The following is a 15940-nucleotide window of genomic DNA, read 5'->3' on the forward strand; positions in this document are numbered from 1 at the left end:
CCCTAGCAACAAAAGCCAACATTCCGTTGGCCTTCTTGATCACCTGCTGCACCTGCATACTAACTTTTTGATTTTCTTGCACCAGGACCCCCAGATCCCTTTGTGCTGCAGTACTTTCCAGTTTCTCGCCATTAAGATAATAACTTGCTCTCTGATTTTTCCTGCCAAAGTGCATAACCTCACATTTTCCAATATTGTATTGCATCTGCCAAATCTCCGCCCACTCACCCAGCCTGTTATATCCCCTTGTAGGTTTTTTATGTCCTCCTCACTCCCTACTTTCCCTCCCATCTTTGTATCATCTGCAAACTTTGATATGTTACACTCGGTCCCCTCCCCCAAATCGTTAATATAGATTGTAAAGAGTTGGGGACCCAGCACCGACCCCTGCGGAAGACCACTGGCTACTGGTTGCCAGTCCGAGAATGAACCATTTATCCCAACTCTCTTCTTTCGTGTTAGATAACCAATCCTCCACCCATGCCAGAATATTACCCCCAATCCAGTGATTCTTTATTTTGAGCAATAATCTTTTATGTGGCACCTTGTCGAATGCCTTCTGGAAGTCTAAATACACTACGTCCACTGGTTCCCCTTTATCCACCCTGTGCGTTATGTCCTCAAAGAACTCAAGCAAATTTGTCAGACATGACTTCCCCTTCGTAAAGCCATGCTGACTTTGTCCTATTAAATTATGTTTATGCAAATGTTCCGCTACTGTCTCCTTAATAATAGACTCCAAAATTTTACCCACCACAGATGTTAGGCTAACTGGTCTATAATTTCCAGCCTTCTGCCTACTACCCTTTTTAAATAAGGGTGTTACATTAGCAGTTTTCCAATCTGCCGGGACCTTTGTCGAGTCCAGAGAATTTTGGAAAATTATTACCAAAGCATCCACAATCCCTACTGCCACTTCCCTCAAGACCCTAGGATATAAGCCATCAGGTCCAGGGGATTTATCCGCCTTGAGTACCAATTCCTTAGTGATTTTAATCGTATTTAGCTCCTCCCCCCTAGAGCCCCCTGTTTGTCCAGTGTTGGGATATTCTTAGTGTCCTCTACCGTAAAGACTGAAACAAAATATTTGTTCAGCATTTTTGCCATCTCCATGTTTCCCACCATTAATTTACCGGTCTCATCCTCTAAGGGACCTACGTTTGCCTTAGCCACCCTTTTTCTTTTTATATAACTATAGAAACTCTTGCTATCTGTTTTTATATTTTTTGCTAATCCATGCTAATATATTACCCCCAATCCCATGAGCCCTAATCCTGTGAAACAAAATCTTGTGTGGCTCCTTATTGAATGCCTTTTGAAAATCCAAATATACTACATCCACTGGTTCACCTTTATCTACCCCGCTAGTTATATCTTAAAAAAAAACTCCAAATTTGTCAAACACGATTTCTCTTTCATAAAACCGTGTTGACTCTGCCTAATCACATTATGATTTTCTAAGTGCCCTGTTATTCCGTCCTTAGTAATAGATTCTAGCATTTTCCCTGCTACTGATGTCAGGCTAACAGACCTATAGTAACTTGTTTCTCTCTCCCTCCTTTCTTGAAGAACGGGGTTACGTTTGCTACCTTCCAATCCAATGGGACCGTTGTAGAATTCTGGAAGATCAAAACCAATGCATCCACTATCTCTGCAGCCACCTCTTGTAAAACCCTAGGATTCAGGTCCAGGGGATTTGTCAGCTTTTAGTCCCATTAATTTCTCCAGTACTTTTTATTTACTAAAATTAATTACTTTAAGTTCCTCTCTCTCATTAGACCCTTGATTCCCCACTATTTCCGCTGTGTATTTTGTGTCTCCTACTGTGAGGACATATACAAAATATTTGTTTAACGTCTCTGCCATTTCCTTATTCCCCATTATAATTTCTCCTGTCTCTGCCTCTAAGGAACCCATGTTTACTTTCACTAATCTCTTCATTTTTACGTTGGAGCCCTTACAATCTGTTTTTCTATTTCTTGCTAGTTTACTCTCATATTCAATTTTCTCCCTCTATCAATTTCTTGGTCATCCTTTGCTGATTTCTAAAACCCTGCCAATCCTCAGGCTTACTACTGTTTTTTGTAACATTGTAAGCCTCTTCTTTTAATCTAATACTTTTCCTTAACTTCTCTAGTTAGCTGCAATTGGATCACTTTTTCCATGTAGTTTTTATTCCTCAAGGGAATGTATATTTGTTGAGAATTATGAATTATTTCTTTAAATGTTCGGCATTGCTTATTTATCGTCATTTTTTTAATCTAATTTCCCAATCTGTCTCAGCCAACTCACCCCTCATACCTACGTAATTGGCTTTGTTTAAATTTAAGACCCTAGTTTCAGACTTAACAACATCACTCTCAAACTCAATATGAAATTAAGAACATAAGAAATTGGCAGAGGAGTAGGCCATATGGTCCCTCGAGCCTGCTGCACCATTCAATAAGATAATGGCTGATCTTCAACCTCAACTCCATTTTCCCGCCCAATCCCCATATCTCTTGATTCCCCTAGAGTCCAAAAATCTATCGATCTCAGCCTTGAATATACTCAACGACTGAGCATCCACAGCCTTCTGGGGTAGAGAATTCCAAAGATTCACCACCCTCTGAGTGAAGAAATTATACCTCATCTCGGTCCTAAATCACCCACCCCCTATCCTGAGACTAAGACCCTTAATTCTAGACTCTCCGGCCAGGGGAAACAACCTCTCAGCATCTACCCTGTCAAGCCCCCTAAGAATTTTATATGTTTCAATGAAATCATCGCTCATTCTTCTAAACTCCAGAGAGTATAGGCCCATTCTACTCAATCTCTCCTCATAGGACAACCCTCTCATCCCAGGAATCAATCTAGAATCAATCAACCTTCGTTGTACTGCCTCTAAAGCAGGTATATCCTTCAATTCTATCATATTATGAACACTCTGCCCCAGTGGATCCTTATCTTTAAGATTACTAATTAACTCTGTCTCATTACACAATACTAGACCTAAAATAGCTTGTTCCCTGGTTGGTTCCTCGACATATTGTTCTAGAAAACTGTCTCGAATGCATTCCATGAACTCGTCCTCCAAACTACTTTTGCCAATTTGGTTTGCCCAGTCTATATGAAGATTAAAGTCCCCACAATTATTGCATTAGCCTTGTTACATGCTCCTCTAATTTCCTGATTTATTCCCTTTCCAACACTATAACTACTGTTAGGGGGCCTATAAACTACTCCCACCAATATTTTCTGCCTTGTTATTTCTTAGTTCCACCCAGACTGAGTCTACATTCTGATTTTCGGAGCTAAGAGCTTTTCTTGCTACTGCCTTTATCTCATCCTTTATTATCAGGGCTCCCCATTTTGCCTATCTTTTCAAAAAGTCAAGTACCCTGGAATATTTAGTTCCCAACCTTGGTCATCCTGCAACCACACCTCAGTGATGGCTACTAGATCAAACCCATTTATCTCTTTGTGCCATTAATTTATCTATCTTGTTACGAATGCTTCGTGCATTCAGAAATAGCGCCTTTAATTTTAAAGCCCTATCTACCGCCCTAGTTACTCAATTTCCCAGGACACTGTTCCCAGCCCAGTTTAAGTGGAGTCCATACCAATGGAACAGCTCCCTCTTTCCCCAGGTACTGGTGCCAATGCCCCATGAATTGAAACCCCTGCTTCCCACACCACTCTTACAGCCACGCATTTTACCATCTAATCTGTTTGTCCCTATGCCAATTGCACGTGGCTTAGGTAGTAATCAGAGATTATTACCTTTAAGGTTCTGCTTTTTAATTTGGACCCTAGCTCCTCAAACCCCCTCAGCAGAACCTCATTCCTGGTTCTACCTGTGTCGTTGGTTCCTATGTGGATCACAACAACTGAATCCTCCCTCTCATTCTCCAAGTTCTTATTCAGCTGCGAGGAGATAGCCTTAACCCTGGCAGCAGGTAGACAACACAGCCAACGGGACTCCTGGTCGCAGCTGCAGAGAACAGTATCTATCTCCCTGACTACACTATCACCTCTAAACCTAATCTAAACCACTATCTAACCTAAAGGGTGACTGTTTCCTGGATCAAAACCTTCAGGTAACTCACCCCCTCCCTCCAGGCAACTCTCCCCCTCCCATATCTTTTTTGCAGATATAGTCCCACTCCCCAGCTCTTTCCCCATAGCCCTGCAAATTTTTGCATTATTAAGGAAGTGGTAACAGGGCACTTAGAAAATCATAATATGATTTTATGAAAGGAAAACCGTATTTGACATTTTTTTAGCGTTTTTTGAGGATGTAACTAGCAGGGTAGATAAAGGGGAACCAGTGGATGTCGTATATTCGGATTTTCAAAAGGCATTCGATAAGGTGCCACACAAAAGGTTGTTACATAAGATGAGGGCTCATGGGGTTGGGGGTAATATATTAGCATGGATAGAGGATTGGTTAACGGACAGAAAACAGAGAGTAGAAATAAATGGGTCATTCTCAGGTTGGCAGGCTGTAACTAGTGGGGTGCCGCAAGGATCAGTGCTGGGGCCTCAGCTATTTACAATCTATATTAATGACTGAGATAAAGGGACCGAGTGTAATGTAACCAAGTTTGCTGATGATACAAAGCTAGGTGGGAAAGTAAGCTGTGAGGAGGACACAAAGAGTCTGCAAAGGGATATAGACAGGTTAAGTGAGTGGGCAAGAAGGTGGCTGATGGAGTATAATGTGGGAAAATGTGAGGTGATTCACTTTGGTAGGAAGAATAGAAAAACAGAATATTTTCTAAATGGTGAGAAACAATTAAAGGTTGGTGTTCAGAGAGATTTGGGTGTCCTTGTCCATGAAACACAGAAAGTTAACGTGCAGGTACAGCAAGCAATTAGGAAGGCAAATGGTATGTTGGCCTTTATTGCAAGGGGATTGGAGTACAAGAGTAAGGAAATCTTGCTACAATTGTACAGGGCTTTAATGAGACCACACCTGAGGTACTATATACAGTTTTAGTCTCCTTACCTAAGGAAGGATATTACATGACTTAGAGGGGGTGCAACGAAGGTTCACTAGATTGATTCCTGGGATGAAGGGGTTGTCCTATGAGGAGAGGTTGAGTAGAATGGGCCTATAGTGAGAGGGGAAGTATTAAGGGGATTAGCATCTTTGAAAGTAGATAAATCACCAGGGCTGGATGAAATATATCCCAGGCTGTTAAAAGAAGCAAGGGAGGAAATAGCGGAGGCTCTGACCATCATTTTTGAATCCGCACTGGATACAGGCATGGTGCCGGAGGATTGGAAAACTGCTAACATTGTTTAAAAAGGGAGCGAGGGATAGACCAAGTAATTACAAGCAAGTCAGTCTAACCACGGTAGTGGGCAAATTATTGGAATCAATTCCGAGGGACATGATAAACCATCACTTAGAAATGCATGGAGTAATCAAGGACAGTCAGCATGGATTTGTTAATGGAAGGTCGTGTCTGACTAACTTGATTGAATTTTTTGAGGCGGTAACAAAGAGGGTCGACGAGGGTAGTGCACTTGATGTAGTCTACATGGATTTTAGTAAGGTTTTTGACAAGGTACCACCTGACAGACTGGTCAAAAAAGTACAAGCCCATGGGATCCCAGGGAGAGTGGCAAGTTGGATCCAACATTGACTCAGTGGCAGGAAGCAAAGGGTAATGGTCGACAGGTGTTTTTGTGACTGGAAGGCTGCTTCCAGTGGGGTGCCGCAGAGCTCAGAACTAGGTCCCTTGCTTTTTCTGATATATATTAATGATTTGGACTTAAATGTAGGGGGTATGATTAAGAAGTTTGCAGGTGATACACAAATTAGATGTGTGGTTGATAATAATGAGGAAAACTGCAGGAAGATATCAATGGACTTGTCAGGTGGGCAGAAAAGTGGCAAATGGAATTCAATCCAAAGAAGTGTGAGGTAATGCATTTGGGGAGGGCAAACAAGGCAAGGGAATACACAATAAGTGGGAGGATACTGAGAGGTGAAGAGGAAGTGAGGGACCTTGGAGTGCATGTCCACAGATCTCTGAAGGTAGCAGGACAGGTAGATAAGGTGGTTAAGAAGGCATACAGGATACTTTCCTTTATTAGCCGAGGCATAGAATGTAAGAGAAGGGATGTGATACTGGAACTGTATAAAACATTGGTTAGGCCACAATTTGAGTATTGAGTACAGTTCTGGTCACCACATTACAGGAAAGATGTAATTGCACTAGAGAGGGTACAGAGGAGATTTACGAGGATGTTGCCAGGACTGGAGAATTTTAGCTATAGGAAAGAGTGGATAGGCTGGGGTTGTTTTCTTTGGAACAGAGGAGGCTGAGGGGAGATTTAATTGAGGTGTACAAAATTATGAGGGGCCCAGATAGAGTGGATAGGAAGGACCTATTTCCCTTAGCAGGCAGATCAATAACCTGGGGGCATAGATTTAAAGTGATTGGTAGAAGGATTAGAGGGGAGCTGAGGGAAACTTTTTTCACCCAGAGGGTGGTGGGGGTCTGGAACTCACTGCCTGAGAGGGTGGGAGAGGCAGAAACCCTCAACTCATTTTAAAAAGTACCTGGATGTGCACCTGAAGTGCCGTAACCTACAGGGCTACGGACCAAGTGCTGGAAAGTGGGATTAGGCTGGGTGGCTCATTTTTGGACAGCGTGGACATGATGGGCCGAATGGCCTCCTTCTATGCCGTAAATTTTCTATGATTCTATGATATTCTCTGGAGTTTAGAAGAATGAGAAGTGATCTCATTGAAACATATAAAATTCTTTGAGGGCTTGACAGGGTTGATGCGGAGAGGCTGTTTCCCCTGGCTAGAGAGTCTAGAACTAGAGAGCATAGTCTCAGGAGAAGGGGATGGGCGATTTAATACTGAGATGAGGAGGAATTTCTTCACTCAGAGGGTTCAGAATCTTTGGAATTCTCTATCCCAGAGGGCTGTGGATGCTCAGTCATTGAGTATATTCAAGGCTGAGATCGATAGATTTTTGGACTCTAAAGGAATCAAGGGATATGGTGATCAGGCGGGAAAGTGGAGTTGAGGTTGAAGATCCGCCATGATCTTATTAAATGGCGGAGCAGGCTCGAGGTGCCGTATGGCCTACTCCTGCTCCTATTTCTTATTTTCTTACGTTTTCAAGTATTTTTCCAATTCCCTTTTGAACGTTACTATTGAATCTGCTTCCACCGCCCTCAGGCAGTGCATTCCAGATCATCACAACTCACTGCATAAAAAAAATTCTCCTCATCCCCCTTCTGGTTCTTTTGCCAATTACCTTAAATCTGTGTCCTCTGGTTACATCAAATTTCATCTGCCATGTGTCTGCCCATTTCACCAGTCTGTCTATGTCCTGCTACTATCCCCCTCACTGTTCATAACATTTCCAAGCTTTGTGTCATCTGCAAACTTTGAAATTATGCCCTGTATACTCCATCCAGGTCATTAATATATACCAAAAAGAGCAATGGTCCTAATACCGACCCCGGGGGGTGATCGCTGTACACTTCCCTCCAGTCTGAAAAACAACTGTTCATCACTACTCTCTCGCAGCCAATTTTTTATCCACACTGCCATAGGGTTTTAATCCTGGTACAAAGTCCCAGTACGAATAGTATAAACTTAAGCGGCCCACCCAAGACAAGTAGCTTGGACACTCCTCCCTTACCTTGTCCAAATCAGTAAATCCTCCAAGCCAGTACTGCCAGTTGTGTCATCAGGTCTCACTGTTTGTAGAATATTGATTTTTATTTTACAATGGGAAGTAGCTCCCTCTCAGAATTAGAATTGCAATTCAAATGTTGAGCTCCTGTCTATTCTGTAGAAATTCCAAGGATCTGCTTAAATGTCTTCTGATCAGAGCGCTGAGCATCTGGGGGTGTTCAAGAGAATGTTTGCTGTGAGCCTTTCCACACCATTAAGATGAGTATTGATAGAGCGGGTGGGGGCGTGTCAGGCCAGGAGTTGCCTTTCTCTGTATTAAGTGGTTTCTTGATGCTGCAGTTCACATCAATATTCAAACAGGGCAAAACTATAGTGCCCACACTTCTGTCCATGCAAGTTTTTCAATTGTAATCATTTTTATGGAGACAGTGATGCCCCACAGCCTCACATCTCAGATATCCAGTACCCGGCACCATTTCTAATCTGCGCTTTTTATATTTGTGGTACAAATGTAGACATTTTTTTAAAACCAGATATTCTGAGTCCTGTTTGAAATTAGCTTCCTGTCAGAAACTTTTCCTCATTACTGATAGTTGAGATTAAGCTACTTCCTGTCATGAGACCAAGATTTAGTTATTTACAAGGTATGCAAAAGAGAATGTCGAACTTATGAAATGCTGAGCAGGTGTAGTGTTCACCCTGATTGTTTTCCAAGGATGCAAATTAATGAAATCTCTTCCATTTGTTGTCATCCTGCTCCCATTGGAGAGAAATAAGTCAGAGTAGAGCTGCTCAGAGACCTTCCAGCAGTTAAAGCCTTAAATATCTTCTGATCAGAGCGCTGAGCATCTGGGGGTGTTCAAGAGAATGTTTGCTGTGAGCTGCCTGTGTTAGATAGGTAGAAACATTGACCCAGGCAACTCGTAAACCACATCTCCCTATCTGCTGAGTGGGCAAGGGAAGCCATGAAGAGGACAACCTGTTCTGATACAGGGTCATCTCCTATTTTCTTCTCCCTCTCTTCCTGCGTGTCCCTCACCCCTGGACATTGCTCATATCCTACCAGACATGAAGCTTCCACTGCTAACGGCACAAGATCATTGATTAAATCATTGTGGTCATTTGAAAAAATGTTGTATAGGGTGTATTATAATATGTTACAGCACGGAAGTAGGCCATTTCGCCCATTGCGTCTGTGCTGGCTCTTTGAAAGAACTATCCAATTAATCCCAATCCCCTGCTCTTTTCCCATAGCCCTGTAATTTTTTTCGCTTCAAGTATTTATCTAATTCCCTTTTAAAAGTTATTATTGAATCTGCTTCCACCGCCCTTTCAGGCAGTGCATTCCAGATCATCACAACTCGTTGGGTTAAAAAAAATGCTTCTTCATCTCCCCTCTGGCTCTTTTGCCAATCACCTTAAATCTGTGTCCTCTGGTTACCGACCCTTCTGCCACTGGAATCAGTTTCTCCTTATTTACTCTATCAAAACCATTCATGATTTTGAACACCTCTATCAAGTCTCCTCTTAACCTTCTCTGTACCAAGGAGAATAACCCCAGCTTCTCCAGTCGCTCCACATAACTGAAGTCCCTCATCCCTGGTACCATTCTAGTAAATCTTTTCTGCACCCTCTCTAATGCCTTGACGTCCTTCCTAAAGTGTGGTGCCCAGAGTTGAACAGAACTGAGTCCTAACCAGTGTTTTATAAAGGTTTAGCATAACTTCCTTGCTTTTGTACTCTATGCATCCATTATTAAAGCCCAGGATCCCATATGCTTTTTCACAGCCTTCTCAACTTGTCCTGCCACCTTCAAAGATTGTGCACCCCCAGGTCTCTCTGTTCCTGCACCCCCTTTAAAGTTGTGGCATTTAGTTTATATTGCCTTGCTTTATTCTTCCTACCAAAATGCATCACTTCACACTCCTTGTTAAATTTCATCTGCCATGTGTCTGCCCATTTCACCAGTCTGTCTCTGTCCTCCTGAAGCCTGTTACTATCCTCCACATTGTTCACTACATTTCCAAGTTTCACGTCATCTGCAAACTTTGAAATTATACCCAGTATACGCAAGTGCAGATCATTAATATATATCAAAAAGAGCAGTGGTCCTAATACCAGTCCCCGGGGAACACCACTGTATACTTCCCTCCAGTCTGAAAACAACCGTTCACCACTACTCTCTGCTTTCTGTCCCCTAACCAATTTTGTATCCACACTGCAAATGTCCCTTTAATCCCATGGACTTTAATTTTGCTAACAAGTCTGTTATGCGGTACTTTATCAAATGTCTTTTGAAAATCCATATACACAACATCAACCGCACTATCCTCGTCAACCCTCTCCATTACTTCATCAAAGACCTCAGTCAAGTTAGTCAAACACGATCTGCCTTTGATACATCGTGTTGATTTTCATTTATTGGCCCAGACTTTTCCAAGTGCCAAATAATTTTGTCCCAGATTATTGTCTCAAGAAGTTTCCCCACCACCGACATTAGGCTGACTGGCCTGTATTTGCTGGGTTTATCCCTCCCCTTTTTTTTAAACGGGTGTAATATTTGCAATCCTCCATTCCTCCGGCACCATCCCCGTATCTAAGGAGGATTGGAAGATTGTGGCCAGAGACTCCGCAATTTCCATCCTTACTTCCCTCAGTAACCTAGGATGCATCCCACCTGGACCGGGTGACTTTTCTACTTTAAGTACTTTTAAGTACCTCCTCTTGATCTATTTTTGTCCCATCTAATATCATTACTATCTACTCCTGGAGAGTCTAGAACTAGGGGGCATAGTCTCAGGATAAGGGGTCAGCCACTTGAGACTGAGATGAGGAGGAATTTCTTCACTCAGAGCTGTGAATCTTTGGAATTCTCTGCCTCAGAAGGCTGTGGATGCTCAGTCGTTGAGTATATTCAAGGCTGAGATATAGATTTTTGGACTCTATGGGGATCACCGGGAAAGTGGAGTTGAGGTCGAAGATCAGCCATGATCTTATTGAATGGCGGAGCAGGCTCGAGGGGCTTTATCACCTATTCCTCCTCCTACTTCTTATGTCCTTTACTGCTACAATGGTAGCATCTTTTTCTCTAATGAAGATGGATACAAAGTATTCATTTAGTACCTCAGCCTCCACAAGAAGATCTCCATTTTTTGTCCCTAATTGGCCCCACCCTTCCTTTAACTACCTTTTACTGTTTATATGTTTATATAAGACTTCTGGGTTTTCTTTTATGTTAGCCGCTAATCTATTCTTATACTCTCTCTTTGCCCTTCTTATTCCCTTTTTTAGACCTCCTCTGTACTTCCTGTATTCAGCTTGGTTCTCTACTGTATTATGAACCTTACATTTGTCATATGCCTCCTTTTCTGTTTCATTTTAATCTCTATACCTTTAGTCACCCAGGGAGCTCTAGCTTTCGATGCCCTTCCTTTCCCCCTCGTCTACTCTGCACCCGAACCATTGTTCAATTACTGTTTTGCCTCCCAATTTTTGATTCCAATCCACCTGGGCAAAATCCCTTTATAACTCACTGAAATTTGCCCTCCTCCAGTTAAGCATTTTCACATCTGATTGTTCTGTGTCATTTTCCATAACTATTCTAAACCTAATGATATTATGGTCACTGTTCCCCAAATGCTCCCCCACTGAAACACATTCCACCTGCCCCACTTCATTCCCCAGAACTAGATCCAGCACTGTTTCCTTCGTGGTTGGTCTGGAAACACACTGTTCCAGAAAGTTCTCTTCAACACATTTCAGGTATTCCTCCCCCTCTTTGTCCTTTACATTGTTACTATCCCAGTCTACACTGGGATAATTGAAGTCCCCCATTATCACGACTCTATAGTTCTTGCATCGCTCTGTAATTTGAATACAAATGTTCTCCTCTATCTCCTTCCCACTATTTGAAGGCCTTTAGTGTACACCCAGTAGTGTAATAGCTCCTCTATTGTTCCTTAATTTAAACAAATAGATTCTATCTTTGACCCTCAACATCATCCCTTTCCAAAATCTTTGATCAATGCTGCCACTCCCCACCCCAGCCCTCCTTTCTTTCCTTCCCTATCTTTCCTGAATACCTTGTAGCCAGGAATATTAAGTGCCCAATCCTCCCCTTCTTCAAGCCAGGTCTCTGTTATTGCCACTATATCATAGTCCCATGTGGCGACTTGAGCCTGCAGCTCACCAACCTTACTCGTGCATTTACACACATGCACTCCAATCTCATCTTAGGCTGCCTCGCATATGACCCCTGTCTGATCCCTCCTATTCTGAACTATTCTTTACTCTAGTGCTATTTGTCCCTCCCAGTCCTCTGTGCACCTTGTTCCTCCTCTCTAATGTTTCATCCTGGTGCCCATCCCCCAGCCAAATTAGTTTAAACCCTCCCCCACAGCATTAGTTAACCTCCCCGTGAGGACATTGGTCCCAGCTCTGTTGAGGTGCAACCCGTCCATCTTGAACAGATCCCTCCTGCCCCAGAATCGGTCCCAATGCCCCAGGAATCTGAAGCCCTCCCTCCTGCACCATTGCTCCATCCACACATTAACCTGTCTTATCCTACCATTCCTATACTCACTAGCATGTGGCACTGGGAGTAATCCAGAGATTACTACCTTTGAGGTCCTGCTTTTTAACTTCCTCCCCAGCTCCTGAAACTCTGACTGCAGAACCTCGACCCTTTTCCTCCCTGTGTCATTGGTTCCCACATGGACCACGACTTCTGGCTGTTCCCCTTCCCCCCGCAGAATGTTCTGCACCCCCTCAGTGATGTCCTTTACCCTGGCCCCAGGGAGGCAACACACCATGCGGGACTCACACCAGCGGTTGCAGAAACGCCCGTCTATCCCCCTGACTATCGAATCCCCTATAACAACTGCATTTCTTTTGCAACCCCCCCCCCAACAGGGTGCAGCTGAATCTCCCACGGTGCTGTCGATTTGCTCTTGACACCTCTCCCCCAAGGTGTCATTGGTGCTGACATGGACCATGACAACTGGATCCTCCTCCTCCCTTTCCAAGTTCCTCTCCAGTTGCTCCGAGACATCCTTTACCCTTGCACCAGGTAGGCAACACAACCTCCTGGATGCTTGGTCGCGACTGCAGAGGACGCTGTCTATCCCCCCGATCCCCTATGACTACAACCTTTCTGTTCCGATCCTTCTTCCCCCCCCTTGCACTGCCTCGTGCTCCACGGTGCCATGGTTAGCATTCTGGGCATCCTTCCTGCAACCTTCATCCTTATCCTCACAGGTATCAAGTACCGCGTACCTGTTGGACAGGATCAGTGTCTGTGGGACCTCCTTTTCTACCTCCTTTTCTACCTCCCCCTCCCTTATGTGTCGGAGTGTCTCTAACTCGCACTCCAGCTCAAAGACTCTGAGCCGGAGTGTCTCAAGACAGAGACATTTACTTCAGATGTGGCAATCCGGGACTATCTCACTGACCACAAACTCTCACATATTACAGTCCCGACACACAGCCTGTACTGCCATTTCTAGTTTTTATTTATTTGATCAGTTGTTTATTTCTAGGACTAATAGAATCACTTGAGATCTAGACTATATTTAGTAAATGGATTTAGCTTGATTTTGAAATAATTAGTAATTACTTATTATTTTTTTAAATTTTATTTATTTTTTATTTAAGTTGATAGATTAATTTATTGTCCCTTGGTTTAAATCACTTAGCACCTCCTTCCCCCTCTGCACCAAATTCCCACACGCACCAAGTTCCCAGCTGAAAGTCCTAACTCTGTTAGCACTTCACCGCGTTAAAGGTTCGCTCTCTGTCTTTACCAACCTCTGTGCTCAAGCTCTGTGCTTTTGCAAAGATCCTTATAATATACCTTTCTGGCACACCCCAGTTACAATTGGTTAGTCAACTTCCAGCCACAATCATTAATACCTTTGCAATCAGTCTCCAAGAAGTGCACAAGTAGCTAACAGGGGCTCCCTTACTCACCTGCACTTGGTATCCATGTAACTTTCGAACCATGCTGACGTGTCTTTAAAAATGGGTGGATTAGCAAAGAAGATGCAGGAGGAAATAGATACTGTTGTAGAGCGGGATGAAGTTGTTACCCATCTTGTTGCATAACATTTACTATTTAAAGGTTTTCTAAGGAAACAATGTTCTGTGATATTTATATAACCGATGGATGCCTGGTCAATTTTACTGTCTCTTGTTCAATGCTGGCACCTCTTCTGTTAGAAGAAACAACTATTTAAATACTTTTTATTCCGGATCCTGTGTTTACAGCTTAGATGTTTGCTGCCCCATATACCAACGAGGGATCATGGATTTGCCATTCCAGTTTGGGGATTTGCAGAAATAACTATTGGGATTACAAGATAATTGCGGTTGAGGAAGCCCATTTGGCCAATCTTAGTTCATCACCATCTAGAAAGACCCTAAAGTCCCTCATTGCAGCATCCAATTGGTTCTTAAACAATTCCAAGGTTTTCACCACCAATTCTCTATTCTGGAGTCCATTCCAAGCATTGATCTCTCTTTGAAGAAGAATTTCCTAACATCAGTCTTAAATTTGTCTTTTAATGATCTGAGCTCGAGTTCCCTTGTCTTGCTCAGACAGTTTAATTTTTTGGATGTTTATTTATTATCTGGTCCCTTAGGCAAAGTGTCCAGTGAATAAGGTAAATCTGGTAGCTGTGACGCGTCAGAGTGGAGGAGGACGGTGATTGTGGAGCAGCCTGCTCTTGTTCTTACCTCAAGAAGTTGTCACAGCACAAGATCTATGTGGAGGAAAAACATTTTTGATTAGGATAGCAGAGCTGACTTTCTACGAAAAGTTCTATCAGTGGCTGAGATTATTCATCTCTGAAGACGAGACAGATTACCCGCAGTCTTATGCGTGTGTTGTCAGAAGGAGTGAATTGATGGACCAATCTGCGGTTTCTTCTCCAGTGTTTGTTGTTCTTCCAATTTAGGCTGTGTGTGTTCTTAAAAATAAAAATAAGCCCACGAAGGAGAAAGGTGCCCCATGTGAAAAGGTCTTTGATGTTTTATCTGGACTTCGACTGGCTTGTAGTTTTACACTGGCAACACCCTCTCTCTTTGTCACTGGAGTAATCTCTGATATTTCACTGCTCACACTAGAACAAGGAGGAGGTTATGGCCGGACGGCTTCGGGAAGCAGACAGCATTGCTGCCATCGCTGAACTTCGCCAGCATATTGCTGAACTGGAAATCCAGGTACAAACCATTGCATCCTTTTATTGTGTATGTTCTGTTAGTCTGTACCAGCCGTATCCTGTTACTCGTTGTCTTGTGATTACTGTCCCCGACGTCTACTCCAATACAGACATGGTGTACCACTCCATTACTATCCATTACTCTGCTCTAGCTCTATACAGGCCAGTCTATGTGAATTTCCATCAGTCTGATGTGGTTGTTCTGTCCAAGTTGTTCTCCTTTGCTATGATTTCCAATCACTTTCTGTATATCTGACAGCACTTGCAGATCTTTTGCCATTCTGCCCTGAGTTACAAGGCCAGTTGCACACCTTGTCCTGTGCTTCCATTCTCTTTCTCCCCACCCCCTGTCTAACGTTTAATAACAAAGTTTAAAAGTCTCTGACTTGGTATGAGATTCTTATTTAGCTCTCTAAGCCCATTTGATGTGTTTCCTGGTATCTATTATGTATAGTTGTATGTTGCAATGTATGTTTTTTAGCTCTTAATTGGGTGTGGGAGTTTGAGAACCTCGGAAGTGGATCAGTGAGGCAGGTCCTTATATGCACAACAACAAAGGATAAGCGATTCATGACACGATTGAACCTGAAGGTTTTAAAGGGACCAATCTCCCCCATTGAACAACTGGGTCAGTCAGTTGATATCTGTAGAATGTCCACTATATTCAGGAGGAAGATCATGCCAGCGGTAGGTTATCTAACTTTTCAGCAATAAATTAAAACCTGTTTCTTTACACCATATTCAGTGAAACAGTAAATTTGGTACAAGGTTCTCACAACAAGATCTGAACATAGCATTACTGGCAGGTAGTCACTGTGCCCACATTACTGGAGCTTCTCTCCATTGTCAGACTGAATAGAACACAATTCAATGCCAATATTAGGACTGGTACATGAGCCTAACAGTAAGTGACTTGTATTGTGTGATGTCTTGGAAGGCTAAGAAGAAGGCATCAATATCCCCTGGGGTTGTAGGAGGCTCCAGCTTAAGCCACATGATTACTTCATCCAAGTGCTTCACTTTAGTGCTCATCAACACCAGAACAGTGTTGGCCAAGGCAGTGGAATTG

The 15940-nt window shown here is 43.0% G+C and overlaps 1 protein-coding gene across 5 annotated transcripts in view; it reads left to right on the forward strand.

Annotated features, from left to right (window-relative positions):
* Window positions 1–15940, forward strand: part of LOC137304550 (EVI5-like protein) — a 406109-nt gene that overhangs the window by 296250 nt on the left and 93919 nt on the right. For 4 of the 5 annotated variants that reach the window (XM_067973199.1, XM_067973202.1, XM_067973200.1 and 1 more), the window contains one exon: window positions 14777–14872. The exons of the other annotated variant lie outside the window; for it this stretch is intronic. In XM_067973199.1, coding sequence (XP_067829300.1) covers window positions 14777–14872 — 96 coding nt within the window. The remainder of the gene's footprint in view (window positions 1–14776; window positions 14873–15940) is intronic. 5 annotated transcript variants of the gene reach the window in all.

This window comes from Heptranchias perlo, chromosome 37, assembly GCF_035084215.1.
Source record: "Heptranchias perlo isolate sHepPer1 chromosome 37, sHepPer1.hap1, whole genome shotgun sequence".
NCBI lineage: Eukaryota > Metazoa > Chordata > Chondrichthyes > Hexanchiformes > Hexanchidae > Heptranchias > Heptranchias perlo.